This window comes from Tiliqua scincoides, chromosome 6, assembly GCF_035046505.1.
Source record: "Tiliqua scincoides isolate rTilSci1 chromosome 6, rTilSci1.hap2, whole genome shotgun sequence".
NCBI classification, from domain to species: Eukaryota; Metazoa; Chordata; class Lepidosauria; order Squamata; family Scincidae; genus Tiliqua; species Tiliqua scincoides.
Genome location: NC_089826.1, coordinates 81,442,257 through 81,461,191, shown reverse-complemented (window position 1 = coordinate 81,461,191; position 18,935 = coordinate 81,442,257). Strand labels below are relative to the sequence as shown.

The 18,935-nt window shown below is 41.1% G+C and overlaps 1 protein-coding gene across 2 annotated transcripts in view; it reads left to right on the top strand.

Moving 5' to 3' along the window:
* CPEB2 (cytoplasmic polyadenylation element binding protein 2) overlaps window positions 1–8,219 on the top strand; it is a 68,011-nt gene extending 59,792 nt beyond the window's left edge. For both annotated transcript variants that reach the window (XM_066632413.1, XM_066632412.1), the window contains exons 9-10: window positions 940–1,121; window positions 4,593–8,219. In XM_066632413.1, coding sequence (XP_066488510.1) covers window positions 940–1,121; window positions 4,593–4,820 — 410 coding nt within the window. In that variant the 3' untranslated portion in view covers window positions 4,821–8,219. The remainder of the gene's footprint in view (window positions 1–939; window positions 1,122–4,592) is intronic.
* Window positions 8,220–18,935: the final 10,716 nt, after the last annotated feature.

Genomic DNA, 18,935 nt, shown 5'->3' with positions numbered 1-18,935 from the left:
AAATATATGCACAGCTATATTTTACAGTCTAGCTAAATCACCATCCTTTGATTTCAGAGAACATAATCCCTTAGAAATCAGTAATCCAGTTTGAGTGGAGTCATACTTGAGCTGCTTTTACTCTCTGCATTAGCCATTACCACATATTGCCTTGACACTTTATTTTTATTGCTTTAATAAAGCTAGAGAGTCCAGTTGAGCTCTAGAAATTTCTAGAGTCCAGTTGAGCTCTAGAAATGACTTGCATCAGCAATTAATATACAGGGTGTCTCACGTTATCCAAGGGGGGTTCTGTTCCAGGACCCCCTACAGATAAGGAAACCAGCAAATGATGAAATCCGCTGTTATTGGGGCTGTATAATCCTCTAGAGGCAATGGAAGCTGTGCTCCTGTCACTCTGAAATATGTTCTGATGGCTGGGCAGGCCGCACACAGCAGGAGACCTTAGAAGGTCACTTCCAGTTTTCAGGGGGAAACAGACGTGACATTTTAGGCCCTTATACGACCTTCTGAGGCCTGAAGACCCATGGATTTGATCATCCGCAGTTCCACATCCATGGAATCTGCCTGACATGGACCCTCTGGAGACGAAGGGAGCTGCATCCTGGGGATCATGTCACTGCCATTCCTCCACCCCACCACATAAGAGGGCAGACACACCCACCAGTTTGAGAACCCCTGTACTAGGTTACTATAACTGAGTGTGTGTCTTTGGTGCTTGCCCACTGTGCTTACAGACACAGTTCTCTACTTCAGATGTTATATTTGTTTACCAGAAAACATAAGAAAACAATAAAAAAGAGGTTATAATTTGTTATATGATGGAAAAACATAAATGGATCCTATCAAGTATTTTTCCCATGATGTTCCTACCATTTTAAATTTTTTCAATTCATTTTTTAGTGCCACTTCAAATTTTATGCCTTTGTTCCTTTGTAGTGGAATTAGCCATGATAATGGACCGCCTGTATGGTGGAGTTTGTTACGCAGGAATTGATACCGATCCTGAACTGAAATATCCGAAAGGTGCTGGGCGAGTTGCTTTTTCCAATCAACAGAGCTACATTGCTGCCATCAGTGCTCGGTTTGTTCAACTTCAACATGGTGATATTGATAAACGAGTAAGTTGTATAGAATTAATACAGAATCAGTTTGATCTCCTTTCCACAACCTGATAGTGCACTAAATTTAATATTTATAGCAGCTGCCCACTTCTGTAGGAGAAATTGAGCAAACCGCATTGTGGGAAACGGATTAGGGAGCAACCTGTGTCACCCAGCCTCACATTGGCATCTTCAGTGTATGGAGTGAGAGCATATGGAGTGTGTATCTCTCTACTCACTCACTGCTATGTGAACTAGTGATATATAAATATTTACAGGCTACAAATATTTATATATAATATGTGTATATTATATACAAAGTGATATATAGTGATATATAAATATTTGAGGCTACAAATCAGGACCACATCTGATTTAGAATTGCAACCTAAAGATTTCCAGCTAGGAAGGTTCATCTCATTTCAGGCACATGTCAGTTGTTGGGGGACCAGCTAAGTACTATATTATCCACTAAAATTAGTTGTCAAATTTATCAGAGTCACGGCACCCTTCTTTTGCTGTGACCTCTTCTTCCTAGCTCTCCTGGGCATTGCCATTTTGAATCACATGTGAGAGTTTGCGCGATCCAGATGGTGGCACCCAGGAGAGGGGAAAAAGAGGCTGTGACAGACATCCCGTGGCACCCTCAGGCACTGTGGTGCACAGTTTAGGAACCACTGCTCTAAAATAACAGTGGGGATACTTTGTACCCCATATTCTAAGGTTCCCTGACTCACCCTTGTCCAGTCTTAAAAAAACACTGGCTTCCTTAATCAGGACTCATAAGAACTTTGCCTAGAACCTCTGCTCTGAATTTTTTCAAATTTAGTTTGGCAGATAGCATGTAGTAGTGATACCTGACTGTCAGTAATTCGTCTGTATTGACTATTTGAAGGATATCCTCAAATTCCTTTTTTGCAAAAAGTTGCAGTCCAGTGCATGGCCAGCAGCAAGATCACAATCATGCAGTGTTCACTACACACAGAGGTGCTTCATTTGTGTAAATGGAGCTGTGGGGACTGCATTCATAGTCACGTCATCACCACAGTTCAAAAAAATGCAATAGGAACAGTCTGGTAATGTGAGTTTAACTCATACTCATCAAAATACATGCCATTTACGTGACTCTCAATAACCTTCAAAATACAAGAAGTATTTCAAAGTTAAGAGCACTTACAGTGCAGTCCAATGTATGCTTATTCAGTAGTCATAAGAACATAAGAAGAGCCCTGCTGGATCAGGCCAAAGGCCCATCTAGTCCAGCTTTCTGTATCTCACTCATAGTGGCCCACCAAATGCTTCAGGGAGCACACAAGACAAGAAGACACAACCTGCATCCTGGTGCCCTCCCCTGAATCTAGCACTCTGAAGTAGCCCACCTCTAAAACCAGGAGCTTGCACATACCTACCATGAATTGTAATCTATGATGGACTTTTCCTCCAGAAATTTGTTTAATCCCCTCTTAAAGGCTCCTAGGCAAGATGCCATACTACTTCCTGTGGCATGGAGTTTCACAGATTAATTACACACTGGGTAAAGAAATATTTTGTCTGTCGTAACTCTCCCAACACGCATTTTAGTGGATGTCCTCTGGTTCTGGTGTTGTATGAGAGGGAAAAGAGTGTCACTCTATCCACTCTGTCCATCTCCTGCTTAATTTTGTATGTCTCAATCATGTCCCCCCTCAGGCGCCTCTTTTCTAGACTGAAGAACCCCAAACACTGTAGCCTTTCCTTGTAAGGGAGGTGCCCCAGCCCAGTAATCATTTTGGTTGCTCTCTTTTGCACATTTTCCATCTCCACTATATCCTTTTTGAGATGTGGCGACCAGAACTGGACACAGTTCTCCCTTCCCACTCCACTCATTTCACTTCCCGCTCCAATACTCCACTCTCATTCCAATCCCACTCTCTTCTCAGTGGGGCTAACTCTCAGCTAAGTATGCACAGGATTGAAGCCTAAGAATGCCTTTTCACAGATGTATTCTGATATAGATGTTTAAGTAGTCTTACATTATTTGTGGCTGTGTTTGACTTCAAAAAAAATTTCTTGGACATACTTACATTGTAAAGGGAGGGAAGAGAGAAAACAAAGGCTTAAAAATGTGTCAGTTTGTTTACTTTCTATTTTGAGGTTCCGTTTTACGTCCTTAACACAAGCTGTTACAGTTCAGCAGCGCAGTGCTTCATGCAAATTAGTTTCTGGATTTCTGCCATTTTTCCATTCTGGCACTCAGATGTGTTTAGTAGGAAAACAGTATGCAAGACAGGTGTCTCTCTGGCAACTTGAAAATCCACACTGAACCTTAGCAAATACTGTTACTAAAAACATACGGAGACTTAGCAATTTACCATTGTATTGTGTTACAAATGCAACAGTTACAAGTTGTTGTTTTTTTAACCCTGTTAATTTCTTGTTGCTAAAATGGGTTTATTTTGGGACTCATTACCTTTGGATACAATTAATTGTACATAGTGCTGGAATGTGTAACTGGCTAATAAGAAAATTGTGTAGAAATGTTGTGAACGTACAACACGTGATTCACAGCCCAATCCTGTGCCTATCTATTAAGAAGTAAGTCCCATTATATTCAATGGGGCTTACTCTCAGGAAAGTGTGTATAGGTTTGCAACCTAAGTCAATCAAGTTCATACTCAATTTTAATTCAAACACAATATTAATGTGTCTGAGATTTTTGTACAACCCCATCCATACCCAAAATAAATGAGTTTCTCCAAAATGGTTTGGTATATCATGTTAGACTATATGTAGGGAACCTTCATTAGCAAAAAATATTAGACTGTAAGTTTATGCACATTTTACTATATCTTGTAGTAAAATCATTGGGATTTATGTCTGTAAAAGTGGGAGTTTTTGGAACAAATCTTTGTTTTCATACATATTCTTTCTTTAGTTAAACATTTATAGCATTTTTATTCTGTCCTCCATTCGAAGAGCTCAGAGCAGTACATTGGCTACTCCCTCTGACCCATCCTTGTCATTTTAATTTCACAGCCGCCTTGTGAGGTAGGTTTCAAATAAAGTTTAAATGTGCAAAAACTCACATAGAAATAGCTGGCACAGATCTGAGAAGCCCCATTGTGGTGGCTGGGGCATTACTCGGGGTAAAGGGAAACCCCAAGGACACCCCTAGCTGTTTCCTAACCTGTGCTGGATACAGCACAGGCCATGCAGCCTGGCAAGTCAGTACTGCCCATAAAATTAGCGTAACTGTCAAACATATGGTCTTGGGCCAGTCACAGTCTCTCATTCATCTGGCATGGGACATACTCATAGGAAAACATTCACTGATGTATGCCACTCTAAATTCCCTGGAGAAAAGATTGGATACAAATTTAATAATAATTAATATTGAATAGTTTTCTGAAGAACAATACCCAGGACTACTGAAAGGCATGTTGCTGGCATGAGGTATGCATTTTTAACAATAAATAACTGGTTTTTTTCCTTGGTGTGTTTCTTAAACAGGTGGAGGTAAAGCCATATGTATTGGATGACCAGATGTGTGATGAATGCCAGGGTGCACGATGTGGTGGAAAGTTTGCTCCCTTTTTTTGTGCCAATGTCACTTGCCTGCAGTATTACTGTGAGTTTTGCTGGGCAAACATCCACTCTAGGGCAGGACGTGAATTCCATAAGCCATTGGTTAAGGAGGGGGCTGATCGCCCACGCCAAATCCACTTCCGTTGGAACTGAGCCTGGTTCTCCAGCATCTCCTTAAGGAAAGAATGGTGCATGTGGCATACTGTGTTTGAAGATACCGACATGCAGAAGAAATAAGTGCATTCTTCTGCTTCTCACCCCAACTCTCAATACATGCATCTTTTTCAGCAGCCAAAACACTACAAAGCCTCTTGTTTTTCACCAAAACCCTACATCTCAGGCTTACTAATTTTTGTGATATTTTCATGTTAAAATAAAAAAAAAATGTTTTTTTGTATTTTCTCCAACTTATTTTTGTATGTAAAATTAAAGCTAGATATGAGAATGTTTTTTGCGTAGGGGCACACAGTCTGCTGCTATATATAGTGGGTGAAGCGTGCACTTATTTCTACACATGGGTTTTTAACTTCAAGATCTGCCCCAGTAATTTACCAAAGGTAGCAAAAATAGTGAAGATGGAATATGTCTGCTACAAAAAAAGCTTATTTTTATTGTTGTTGCTATTTTCAGTGTATACATCGATTAAAAAAATTAGGGTTGATTTTTTGCTCTCCATTTTGACTTGCAAGAAATAATACCTCAAGATAATCTGATTTATTAGCTATTTTTAAACATTTATAATCACAAGCTGTATTAGCTTTGCTGCTATATAGGTGTTATGTGTAATGCCACCTATTAATACGGGATTGAAACGTTTTAAGATACACTGCATTACAGATTAAAATGCAGGCAGCACAATATGGCCTAAACTGCCATAGTTTTAGAATGTGAAAAATTGCATGTTTACTTACCTGTATAAACCATATGCATGCACTAGAACCTAACAAGAGGTGAGTTGTTGCAAAATGTTTTTTTTAAGGCTCTGAAATCTAGGTAGCATGAGCAAACTGCAAAATTTGTTACAAAAAGGACTTGCATGCATTATTGTGACTCAAGTTTTATTTTTTCCTAAAAAAATGTCCTACACGTGTACAATATGCAAATTAGTTTTAGATTAGAAAGTGCAGCCATTTTGTGACCTGGTTGGTAGTGGAATTCGATTTTTGCAGACTGGATGTAGTATTGTAATCCCTGTGCAACGTTGTGATGTGTGGTTCTATTTAACGTGGAGTGGTGTAGCATAGACACAAGTTTGAGTAAAAACCTCGAGTTTATTGTGGTTCTTTTTAAAAAAATATTATTATTTATTTCAGTCCCCTTGATTGTTCATGGTTAAAACTTCCTCTACAAACCAAAGATGGCCAGCCCACTGCTAACCAGTCACCAAATGGGAAACTATTGAGAAACTCACATAGAAAATGTTTGTACCAGAAAACCTGATGCTTTAGTAATAAAATCTAAATAAAGTCAAAATGGAGATGGTATATAATATACAAACAGCTAGTTGCATAAGCTAAACCTTACCTTTTAAGACAACAGTGAAATCTGGCTTAAAGTGTGTGTGCTTGTATGGCCTTGGGCATATCTGGATCTTCTGTCAAGTCACTGTTGCATGAAATGTAGTTAGTTGACTGACAGTCAATTTTTAATTTTGATGAAGGAGTTCTAAGCAATGATGTTGCTTGCAAAGTTTGAAAAACAACCCCCCCCCTTTTTTTTTCTTGGTACTGATTACAAGAAGTTCATTAGCAGTGTTTTAGTCCATCTCAGAACATTTTAATGCAACTAGCCCTTATGTTTCTGTGGAAGAAAGAGCTACTCTACAGTTTAAGCAAGCACCCAGCAAATGCAGAATGGTGAGTCTTATTCCTAGAGAGAAATGTGCAAGGGTTTTGCTCTTGGCAAATCCCTTGGGGACAATCCTTCATGTAAGCAAAGTGTTGCTCTTCTATTGGTTGTCTGCAGTGTGCTTTTTGTACTGTACAATATGTGGTTCATGTCTAACTCTGCTGTTTTGTTGTGGTTGTGGTTCAGATTTTTAATGTTTTAAAGTTGATGCTGTTTTAAGAAAAGCTTTTGAACTGATTTATTTGTCAAGGTTCCTTCTTTGTTACTTAACCATGATCCTCCAGATTTTTTGGAGTATTGTTTTCTAACCTTAAACCCTGCCAGACCTTGATCCATTTTTGACATTTGTTATGCACTATTTTTATATCTCTGTGAGAGATTTTTTTCCAACAAGTCAGCTATTTTAAGGCACACATTTTTTTGACTGATGACATCTCCTTTGCTATACCTCAATTTTTGGAATTTAAAAAAGAAAAAAAATCAGTAGTTTTGCAATGTTAATTATTTAGATATAATTTAATTCTGCAGATGTTTTTAACTTTATTTTCATATTTCTTGCTTGAAGTTTAAAATTAAAGAGCCTTTACATGTTTTAAATAATGAAAAATGAATATGGAAGAAAAAAAATACACAACTAAAATAATTGGAGATGTTGCATAATCCTCTTTCTCGCCCCAAATTCCCCCCGTCCCAAAGTTATATAAGCTATAACAAAACATGAGGATATTTTATCTTTTTTTCTTTTCTTTTTTTTGGTATGGGTAAAGTAACCAAAATGTCAGGCTATGGCTGTCACTTCATTTTTGGAGCTAGCAATGCAAATAAGCTCCCGTAACCTGCATCTCCTCTTCTTGCTTTTAAAATCCATATTCTTAAAACATAGTCACCCAGGAAGGTCACCTGCACTGGCTTTCTTTGAAATGAATGGCAGCTCTGCAAGAGCAGCATGATGGCTGTTGTCCATATAAGTGGGGGGCTAGCACATCCCACACTCCTGCATGCCTCCATTTCAGCAGGGGGACAGTGTAACCCATCTTCCTGGAGGGGTTGTGTACCCTGTTCTCTTAACTGTTCAACACTGTATTGGTTTTTGGTTCTCTCTCTTTTTTTTTTTTACAAATTATATTTATTTTACTATTTTTGTAGGAGATCATTAATTTTATTGTATTTTTGTATTTTTAAAGCTTCTTTACTTTTGTTCCCCCAAATGTGCATATTGCTGCCCAAACATATATGACTGTGGAGGAAAAAAAAAAACTAAAAGTCCACACTTTTTGTTAAGAAGGAAACATTTAGCATTTATATATTTGTGTATGGAAAACACTTGATATTTTATTCCCTGTTGCATCTGGCTGCACAGAGCCTCTCCTCAAAGATGCTACAAAACTTGAATATAACACATTTTGGAAGGCTGACTAACCTCGATTCTGTGTTGTGATGTGCAATACTGTTTCTAATGTTTGTATAAAAAGAATAACAGTGTAAACCTTTTTAATGCAAATTTTATTTTTTTCATTGCATCTTTTGCAAATTTTATCCACAGTGTCATTTTTACTGTCAGAAAAAGAAAAAAAACCCCTTTTGTCATTGCAAATATTTTTTAAAATCCAGAAATCTTTGTACTGATGTAAATGATCGTAGTTATTTTGGATAGTGTTTTGCTAACAAAAGGAGAGACTTTTTTCATGCATATTTCTATTTTGTTGTCGTTCTTTGTTTTTTTGTTTGTTTTATTTCAAATAGTAAAAATACTTGGAATAATTTTTCATATTCTTGTCATTAATATTATTTTGTATTTTTATGTGGAAATATATAATTTTATGACACTAATTGCTAAAAGTTTATTTTATGTTGAATTATTTTTGGAGCTGAAATCTTTGTAATATTAAAGCAACTAGTTTCTAAATTCCGAGTTTCTGTAAAGAATCGCACAAGTGGTTTATGGAGTGTTTGGATTGTAATTATAAATGGTTCTTTGATATGCAAATTAATATTTTCAGTTAATTTTATTTTATATTCCTAATGGGGTATGAAAACAGTTTTTATTATTTTTTTTCTAAATAAAAAGAAAACCCATGCTTTTATGGACACAAAGGGAGCAATCCATCAAGCACTGTTGCTGCGCTACCTAAATTGATTTCAGTGGAGCACCAGAAAAGCCCACCAAAATTAGAGAGGGTTTCATGGCAGCAGGGTCTGGTGGATTCCACCCCTAGTTAATCGCCTTCAGCTTAAAATCTTCTGTTAAAATCTTTTAGTTCATTTTACTGTTATCTTCCAGGTGTCTAAATCTCCAGTCTGTCTGTTGTACTGGTAATTTAACTCTGTAATGGAATAGTTTGCTGCCAACTATTTATATATTAAGTAATTTTTAAATATTTGTAATATTGTTGACTGACTAATAAACTATTAAGTTATTGGCATATTTTTTTTTCCCTCAAAATTGTGTCACCTTGTACTTCAGTAATGGACAAAACAGACTGGGCACTCAAATAACAGGAATGTGTTTTTCATGACTCTCAGTTTTGTTACTTTCATATAAGGCATATAAGAATATGCCTCCCCATGCAAATTTCTCTTTGGGTTATCCTATAAGTTTTGCATCATTTCAAGATGTGCACCGTCACCTAGCCACAAGAGTCCTTGGGTCATATCTGATTCTGTGCCTGCTCCTTTGGTGCTCTTGCACATGCGTGCGCAAGCCCCTTACGCAGCGTTATCTCATAGGAGCTGTCTTGGCATTGCCTTTCCCTGAATTAGGGAAATGGAGAAGAGTGATTTTAGTGGAGGACACAACACTCAGTGGCACTGAGCAAAAGACACTGTCTAGGATGAAGCCCTTTTCACAGTATTCCTGCGGCTTTGAGGGAGCAGCACCCAAACAGGCTCCTCTCCTGCCCTTCCCATTCACAATTGGGCTTCCTCGGAGGGTGCTGCAGCATCTGAAGGCTTCTGAGGAAGCCCAACTGTAAATAGATAGGATGTGACAAGACAGTAATGATGGGAGTTGCTCTGTTAGACAACTCATGCCACCTCTGCCTGCATGTTTCAGAAACACCCCAAAGCAGTATGCAGAGGATAAAATGCTGTAAAAATAAGCAACAAGCTTTGAAAACCACAAAAAAGCTGAGACTAAAAATCTTCACCCTCAAATGCTTGATGGTATGTATTTCAGCCACTAGAGTAGTGGTCTCCAAATTGGAGATCACTATGTGCCAGGAAAGGCTTCCTTGGCACGAACAGCACTTACCATTCCACCCGGGAGCCACTGTTCTGCCACTGATCTCCCTAAACCTATTCTCTGACCATCCATGTCTGCCCAGAAGTCCAGGCACAATGGCTGCTGGGGCAATGGAACTTGGAAGTGGCTGGCTGGGGTGTAGTTTCAGGGAGATTGGTGGTGCGGAGCAATGGCCCCCTGTCCGAACGGTAAGCACCATTCACCCAGATCCAGCTGTGCACCAGATACCCATGGGCTAGGATATGAAGAGCCCTGCCCTAGAAAAATGAGAAGGGTTGGGCATTATAAACCAGTACTACGTAATATGTCTTATTTCATTATTCACCTCCAGATTGAAAGAGAAGGTGGATTTCATGGTGGGAAAGATCCACATGGTAATGAGGTAGAGGGGAACCATAGAAGAGTCCAAGACCCTTGCTATGGTGAGATTCAGGCCAGGAAGTACTATCTGAATAAGTCTTCTCTGTAGTCTACACATTCTCTGTAGTCTACACAGTTTATACATTCTCTGCCATGTGATGTGAGGTTATGCTTCTGTTCTTGAACAGGACAACAATAAGGTACAAAGGTGTCTTCTCAAAAGCCTTTAAAGTAATTATAATAATTATCAGACACAATACTGTCTGAAAAAGAGGCACTTGAAAAAGTGCCTCTTACCCAATTAGCAGGGGTAAGCATATGCATAGTAGCCTATTAAAAGTACAGATCTGTAACATTTCCCCAAATGCATACCTTGGTAGCATCAAGTCTAATATATTAAAAATAAAATATTGAAATGAATGGGGACCCACCCACCTGAAATTGGCTTGCAACCCACCTAGTGGGTCCTGACCCACAGTTTGAGAAACACTGCCCTAAGATGTCACAGTGCACACTTTGGGAACATCTGCTTTAATAGTTAAGAAAGCAATGCTAATGTTTTAGTTATTGATTATGATGATATTTTGATAATTTAATTTTTCCCTCAAAGAATGGTTAACACAATGACCACAGAAGGACAATATTTTTCAGGCTTGAAGCAGAAAAAGCCGAAAGCAAACTTGAAGCAGAAAGGAGAAACCATTATTATGCCTTGAGACATGTATTCAAATTGTATTTAAATACAATAGTATTCAGATTGTATTCTGGGTTTCCTTGAAAGCTTATTGAAGTTTTTAAAGCATCACAGGCTGTCAGGCTGGATATGGCCAAAGGCCCAATTCAGCCCACTGTACGAAAGATGTTTGACACCCCTGAACTGTCAGTAGGGCAGACAGGATTTCATGAGACCACTTGCCTTCCACTACTAATCTCCCCTAGCAATGTGACCCTGCAACAGAATGTTGGAAACTGTGGTGTCTGTTCACAACAGACAATGACAAGGTCCAACAGGTCTGACCTGTGTGAACTGACTGCATTGCAACATGCCCCAGAATCTTCTGCAGACAAGTCCCAGGCATGCTCTGCGAGGAGTGGCCAACCTTTAAATTTTAGGGCTCCTGAACCTTTAATAATTGTGTGATCTGTGAGATGACAAGCTGCACTGGCTGAAATTCCCTCCTCTATGGAATTGTTAAAGGTCCACAAGCCCTGAAGTTGAAAAGTTGGCCACCTCTGCTCTATGGGTATATGATACAGACACACTACAAGAAGTTAAGTGGGATTGGCTATGGTCTGAACTGTAGCCTGAGAATTGCATGGACATTTCCTTGAGTTCCGCTACAGAAGAAAGGAACATGTATGCAACATCTAATCAATAAGTCAGCGTGGAAAAGTTGAAAGCTTTTGAAAACCAGGGCTTTATGCCATTGCAAAGCTTCCAATTGCTATTTCCACCAAAGAGTTCAGTGACCTTTAAGAAAAGGTAACATCTGATGATGCAATTTGGCACAGTTGTTCTAGGTCAGTGGTTCTCACACATTTAGCACCTGGACCCACTTTTTAGAATGAGAATCTGTCAGGACCCACCAGAAATGATGCCATGACCTGAAGTACAGATCTGTAACATTTCCCCAAATGCAGTCATATTCTGGTAGCATGAAGCCTAATATATTAAAAATAAAATATTGAAATGAATGGGGACCCACCTGAAGTTGGCTTGCGACCTGCCTAGTGGATCCCGACCCACAGTTTGAGAAACACTGTTCTAGATGATGCAAGTCAATAACTATTTTGTAGCTACATTGCTTACGTCTGCCGTTAAAGTGATCTATTTAAGCTCTCAACCCGCAAAGGTGTTTGACTGACTGAAAGGCTAACAATGGCAAGGGTTAATATATGAAGATAAGTTCAGCATCTTACTACCAGAGAGAGAGCCATACGGCAAGCACAACCATTCTATTAACCTAATCGCAATGAATTTTCGGTGACGTACAGGCCCACGCTCCCTCTTTGAAGATTGCAAAGCAGATGGCAGGGAAGTGCTTTGCCTGCCGTAAATGAGCTCCCAATTCAAATGACTTGCCAGGGTGGATTTTACAAGGGAAATTATCTCCAAGTTTCTGAGGCAAGGATAGTTAATTATTCAGCTCTTGCTTTTGGGGGGAAAGCCCTCAAAGAACCAAGTTTTTTTTAAAACACACACACACACATACACACACGCACACACTCTTACATATAACATTCACGGGATTCATAGAACAGTAAAGCAGTGACATAGCTAGAGGGGGTGCAAAGCACTAAATTTTGCATTTTGCATAACCTGCAACAGCTCCGAATGGGAGAGGGGAGCCGCTTGCACAGTACATTTGCAACACTTAGTGCTTTGCACCCCTTCTAGCTATGCCATTGCAGGAAAGGAGAGCAAGCAGGAATGTTGCATCTTGTATTAGTGATCTAGCACCTCCTAGATTCTGGTAATGCACCTTCTAATATGGTTGCATATGAACCATATTAGAATATGAACATTCTTCCATCCTGATTTCTGAGCCTTGAGTAGTGTTGGGAAGAAGAGGTTGAAATATTTCCTGAAAATCCCCCTGGAAGAATATCCAGCTCTTTATGATTCTGTCCTCAGTCATTGTTTTGCCATCTGCTGTTCCGTTATGGTTTTCCCCCTTCTAATTCCTACTGCTGCTGCTGCTTCCTGCATTAGAACAATAACAACAACAAAAAAATCCTCTCACATTTTATAGACTCGCACATTTATTTCAGCGTAAGTGTACGTGATGAAGTCCACAACGGCTTATGCTTGAAACACATCTGTTAGTCTTGAATGTGCTGCAAGACTTTTTGTGGATTTTGCTGCTGCAGACCAACATGGCTCTCCTGAAAAAAATGGGATTATAGCCCAATCCACAGTGCGCTAGCAGTGGCAGTGGCATGCTGTCACAAATGTTCTGTAAAGCATATTACAGCAATGCAGACACTCGTGCAGGTGGGAAGGCTATCACTGGTCTTCCAGCACCCATGGAAGACCAGCATGTGCCAGAGCAGGTAAGTACCACATGGGCCTGTGGAGGGGGGGGGACAGAACGAGGAGGAGGGCTGTAACCGGGTAGGGGTGGGGAGAGTAGATGGGTGGAGAGGAGGACAATGTCTCTGAAGGAAGATGTTGTGTTACCATCTTTCATTCCAGTCTCACTGCTGACCTATTGTTATTTTTCTGTTCTGCTATCTTGCTCTGTTTTGATCATTGAATATTGGTATAGGTGGGAGAAAATGGTTTTATTTTTTCACAGATTTTGTTTTCCAAAGGTAGAAGTACAGAAAGCGGAGTTATCAGTGGCATAGCTAGAGGGGGTGCAAAGCAGAAAGTTTTGCAGGGAGCCTCACTGTGGCATGCAAGCAGCCCCTCCCTTTCGGAGCCATTCTGGGTGGTGGGAGACAAACAGTGGCGTATGCTTCTGGAATGGCTCCAAAGGGGAGGGGGAGGGGTTGCTTTCATGCTGCAGTGAGGCTCGCTGAAAAACTTAGTGCTTTGCACCCCCTCTAGCTATGCCACTGGGTGTAATGAATTTTTATTCAAAATTTGCATTATAAATTATAATCACTTTAAAAGTGTGCTCGGTAGGTGATATAGTGTCAGCAGATGAAGCCACAGTCATGCACCTCTCCAATGCACCTCCCATGCACCCATGCACCTAGCCCATTAAATAAAACTTTCTTTTTGCAGATTTCCGGGTGTTAGTTTAGTTTTTTTGTTTGTTTTTACAGAAATGAGAGGCGCAGAAAGCAGCGTTATGTCTTTTTATTTCATTGTCACCCTTTTCTCCCAGCTCTAACTATTGGGTGTGTTTTGTTTCTCCTGCTGTCACCCATCTCGGAGGCCTCTTGGCCAAAAGGCAGGATAGAAATCTAAGAACTTAAACAGAGCCCTCTCAACAAGAGAGCTGCTCTGACCTTTTGCCGAAGAGTGACACTTGGTACATGGCAGATCATATCACAAGGTGAACACCATAGTGACAGACAGTATTATTAATTTTCCGTAAAGAAATTTGCATGGTTGCTCTTTTCCTCCCTGTCTTTGCTGATGTGTTGCAAAAAGCAGTCCTATTGTCAGGCATCACCTCTGTTCTCCTAAATCAATTGAGACATTAATCCTTTCAGTGGTCAGTAATTTTGTTCAGGGTTTAGACATGAATTAAACCAGACAGGGTAATACATTAACCTTCCACCTCTGAAGTTCTGCTCAAAACACTGGCTTAAATCAGGAGTTCAAATTAGATTGGCGGCCAGCCTCGTGGCCCCATAAAAGCTACTGGGCCATCACACCATTGGTGCATGGTCTGCCCAAGAAAAAACCTCAGAGGCTAGCTTTATGTGACATGCTGGTGGTGGACAGGCAGGGCAGGGTCTGTAGGACCATCAAGCTTTGTGCTTAACAAAGATGGCTGCTGCTGTTCTGCCACAGGTTTTATGGGTACAAACTTTAATAGCGCTTCCTCTTTTTTAAGAGGTCTGTGTCAGTGGTTCCCAAACTGCCTCAGGGCACTGCAGCAAACTCACACTGTGGGTGAGTTTGCACTGTGGGGTGTCCCCAGTGGCCTTTTCTTCCCGAGTTCTACCATGTACCACCATATTGGATCATGCAAGATCTCATGGATCATGCAAGATCCAAGATGGTGGCACCCATCTTCAGCTCTCCCTGGCACTGCCATCTTGGATTGTGTGAGATCTCATGTGATGGCGGTGCCTGGGAGGGCCAGGAAGAAGAGGCCACAGTGAAAGAAAGGCATCATGACCATGGTAAGTTTGGGAGCCACTGGGTTATATATTTTTTTCCAAATAACTAGGTGCGACATTTTTCTCAGAAAAGCATTTTCGTTACTGTCACTTCAGAGTATACCCTAACAGCAGCGGTGCCAGATTTGTGGCACCCCCAAGCCTAAGATTCAGTCATAAAATATCTATGAAACTCCTTGCCACATGATGTGAGTCAACACATTGAACAGCCACTGAGTTCAGGCTTTTTAGTGGATAGTATGTGTATTTGCATGCTGGCAAAGGTGTGGTAAGCAGGTTCTTAGAATATAGTATGAGAGTTTAATCTACTTGACTGAGAGCTGGGGTAGCATTGTGGCTGACAGCCAATTCTATTTGGACATGGCATTGACATCACACAGACGCTGGCATGATGTCCATCATATATATACTAAGTCCATCCTGGCAATGGCGCACTAGTGCCGGTGCAACAAGGGCTAAGTGTGAAACCTTCCCAGTACCGCTCCCGTTATCCGGTTACATGCCCATCAACACAGCCTGGCCAATGAGTAGCTAATTCCGGGGCATATACCATCATATCTGGAGGGTAGGATCAGGCCTTAAGACACTGAACTGCTATAAACAGAGACTTTCCTGCTTTGAATCTTGCCTCACTCACATCATGGCCTTTAGCAAGGCCTAGCCTTGGCTCTCTAGCTTCAAGATGGAGGTGAAAATACTTATCTTGCAGGGTTGTTGTAATGTCAACATCAAGATAATACACATGAAGAACTTTGTACACTCTAAAAGTACTAGACAAATGCTAAGCGTTATTATTGATTAGAAAAAAAAATTCAGTGGGTCAGCTAGCTGCCAAACCTGTAGTACAAAAGACATCCAACTTCCATTGCCATTACGTTTGATGTATTTCATACATTGAGACGTATAAAACTATGCATGGAATGGATAGAGAGGATAGAAGAATATTTTCCCCCCTCTCGCATAACAGCAAAACCACAAGGCATCTACTAAAATTGACTGGCAGAAGAATTAGAACAGGCAAAAGGAAAAAAAAAAATTTAATCCAGTGAATAATTAAAGTGTGGAATTCCTTGCCACATGATGTGACGGCACCTGGCCAAGACGCCTTTAAAAGGGGATTGGATAAATTTATGGATGAAAAGTCCATCACAGGTAACAAGCCATGGTGGGTATATATATGCACTATCCTGGTTTTAGAAATAGGCTATCTCAGAATGCCAGCTGCCAGGGAGGGCACCAGGATGCAGGTAGATTGTTGTCTTGAGAGCTCCCTGATGCATCTGATAGGCCACTGTGAGATACAGGAAGCTGGACTAGATTGGCCTGATCCAGCATGGCTCTTCTCATGGTCTTATGGTCTTATGTTCAAATCCATTTCCTCTAGTGGTAAGCAGTGAATCCTACAAATGGCAGAGAAGATTCTGCTGGTTGTCTGATCCACAGTGGCATCTCCTTCCCACAAGAAATTCAAAACGTCCTGAGGTCTTTCCCCTTCCCTTCCCAGCTTTCTGGTTTATTCTGCCCCTGTTATCATGTTATTTTGTTATTTCTGAGATTCTGTTGCATCTTCTTTTTCTTTTCATGGCTTTGAAGGCAGTGGCTGAAAAGCAGGCCATACATTGCTGAATGAATAAATAAAACACACACACACACACTGACATATTTTGGGAACTTTGAACCATTTTCTCTTGTATCATGATGGTTGTGATTCTCAGTGAGACAGATGATGACTTTGCCAGCTCAAATCAGCCAAGAAAATAGGTTTTTCAAAGCCAAGCCAGGTGCCAGGTATGTTAATTTTACTCCTCTGAATGTTGGTTTATTGCTGCGGTCACTAGCGCCTCGTAATGGGCGTCCACACCTGTGTTCGGCAAAACAGCATGGCATTTTGCTAAGCAAGATGAATACTGGCCAGATGGTGACTCCAGAAGGATGAATTTCACAGAGCATTTTTCCTGCCCTGCAGTTCCCTATGCAGGAATTTTGAATGTCATCATAAAGACCAAGATGAAACCAGGCAAACAAACAAGCACACTGTCATTTAGAATAAGTGAACAGGCACACTTGGTATAAAGAATCTTGGCAGAGCTTTCATAGGAGATCAGATGCATGGGAGCTCACAAACCTTGAGTGACAGCTTGCCTGTTAATTATCTGTCTTGCCATGCCCAGCAATATGACGTCATTGAACTTATGCACAACCTGATAAGTGCACAAGCACGTCCAAATCTCAAGTCACAACTAAAGTCTCTGAGCTAAATTTAAAGAAAAAAATTTAAAATTTAAAATGGTGGGGTGTGGGCGGGAGTTGTAAACAACACCCTGACAGCAGGCACTTCTGGATGTCAGCTCCCTGCCACCCAACTGACTAGTGGTAATCAAAGTGCTGTAGGCAGTCTGGAGCCACCAACTGCAGCATGATCACCTGGGCAAGGCAGGCAGTCACTTCCTGCCTTACCCAGGTGATCATGCTTGCTTCTGGATTGCCCAGGGCATCTTGTGGAGCTACATGGAAGCACTGGTAAAATGAGTTCACAAGAACACAAACCGACTTGGAGGTGAAAATGCAATGTGATGGGGCAGGGAGGAGGGCAGTTCAGGCCTGGGAAGGGGTGGGATCAGCTGGGGCAGCTTACACAAAACCTTGAGCCCCTTCCTGGGCCTGATCTGCCATCACAGAACAATGCAGACTGGCACCAGTGTTACCCTTATCCCTGGAGACCTCTAGCAACCGAAAGTCCCCCGCAGGATGTCATGATAGCTCTTGCACTTTAAAATTTACCACCACCCCATGATGCACACATACATATACATGTCCATTGAAATAGTGTGGCAAAAAGGAATCAAGTCCCCAAACAAGATCAGACAGTTCACAGTCTCCAAAGCTGGGCAGACATTTGCACAGGGGGAATATTATGAGGATCAGACAGGCTTTCTCCCCTGATGTAAGCCTGCACTGTGTATTTTGTGTTCAGGTTATTTCTACCCAAGTAAAAAGGGTTGTGTGGGAAGGGCTGTGTGGGAAGGCGCTCATTGATCTCATCTTCTGCAGAGCGAACCTACTGAGAGGGACTGACAGTAGCCACAGCTGACTGAGCACAAACACACCAAGTGCTCCATCTAATTCTCTTCCTAATAAAACCCTTGGCATGCATTATTCACCTAGGTAATGTGATGAATCAAAAGGAGGCTGAGCTGGCAGGATTCACAGCCTGCCTCGGTAACTGTAGTGCTCCAAGTCAAAAATGGTAACCTCGATGTTCCTGAGAGCCAGCCAGCAGATCCAATCTACAAATATGAAAGGACAAAGGAACCTTAACCCTCCGACAGCCCAATCCTATTCACACTTTCCTGGGAGTAAGCCCCATTGACTTAATGGGACTTCCTTCTGCACAGACATGCATAGGTTTGTGTTGTGAGTCATTCATTCTAGGAGAGCCAAAACTTAGCCTTGGAGGCATTGGGAAAATCTTGTTAGAAGCCATCCAAGATGAAATATCTGTGTGACGCAGTGGCGTAGCTGGAGGGGGTGCAAAGCACTAAGTTTTGCAGGATCTGAACACACCATGCAAGTGGCCCCTCCCCCCCAGCCATTCTGGGTGATGGGAGCAAAATGGAGGTAATGCCTCTGTTTTGCTCCCATCACCCAGAATGGATCCAAAGAGGAGGGGAATAGGCTGCTTGCATGGTGTGTTCAGGCACCTGCAAAACTTCATGCTTTGCACCCCCTCTAACTACACCACTGGTGTGAAGTGGTTCTGTTGCCTATCTTTTACTGAAAACAAATCAAGTTTCCACCCAGAGCCTTCAGACTTGCATATATGTCCATCTAGGAAGAAACTATTCTTTGTCTACTAGAATTTATGACCCAGGTAGACTCAGGTAGGTATCATGGAGCCCATTACAACAGTGGAAGCGATCTGCTTGGAAAAATCATATGGAAAAAGACAGGTGGACATCCTTCAGTCTCGGAAGACTATGGTATCGCACTCTGAATAGTGTTCTGGAACAGAGTGT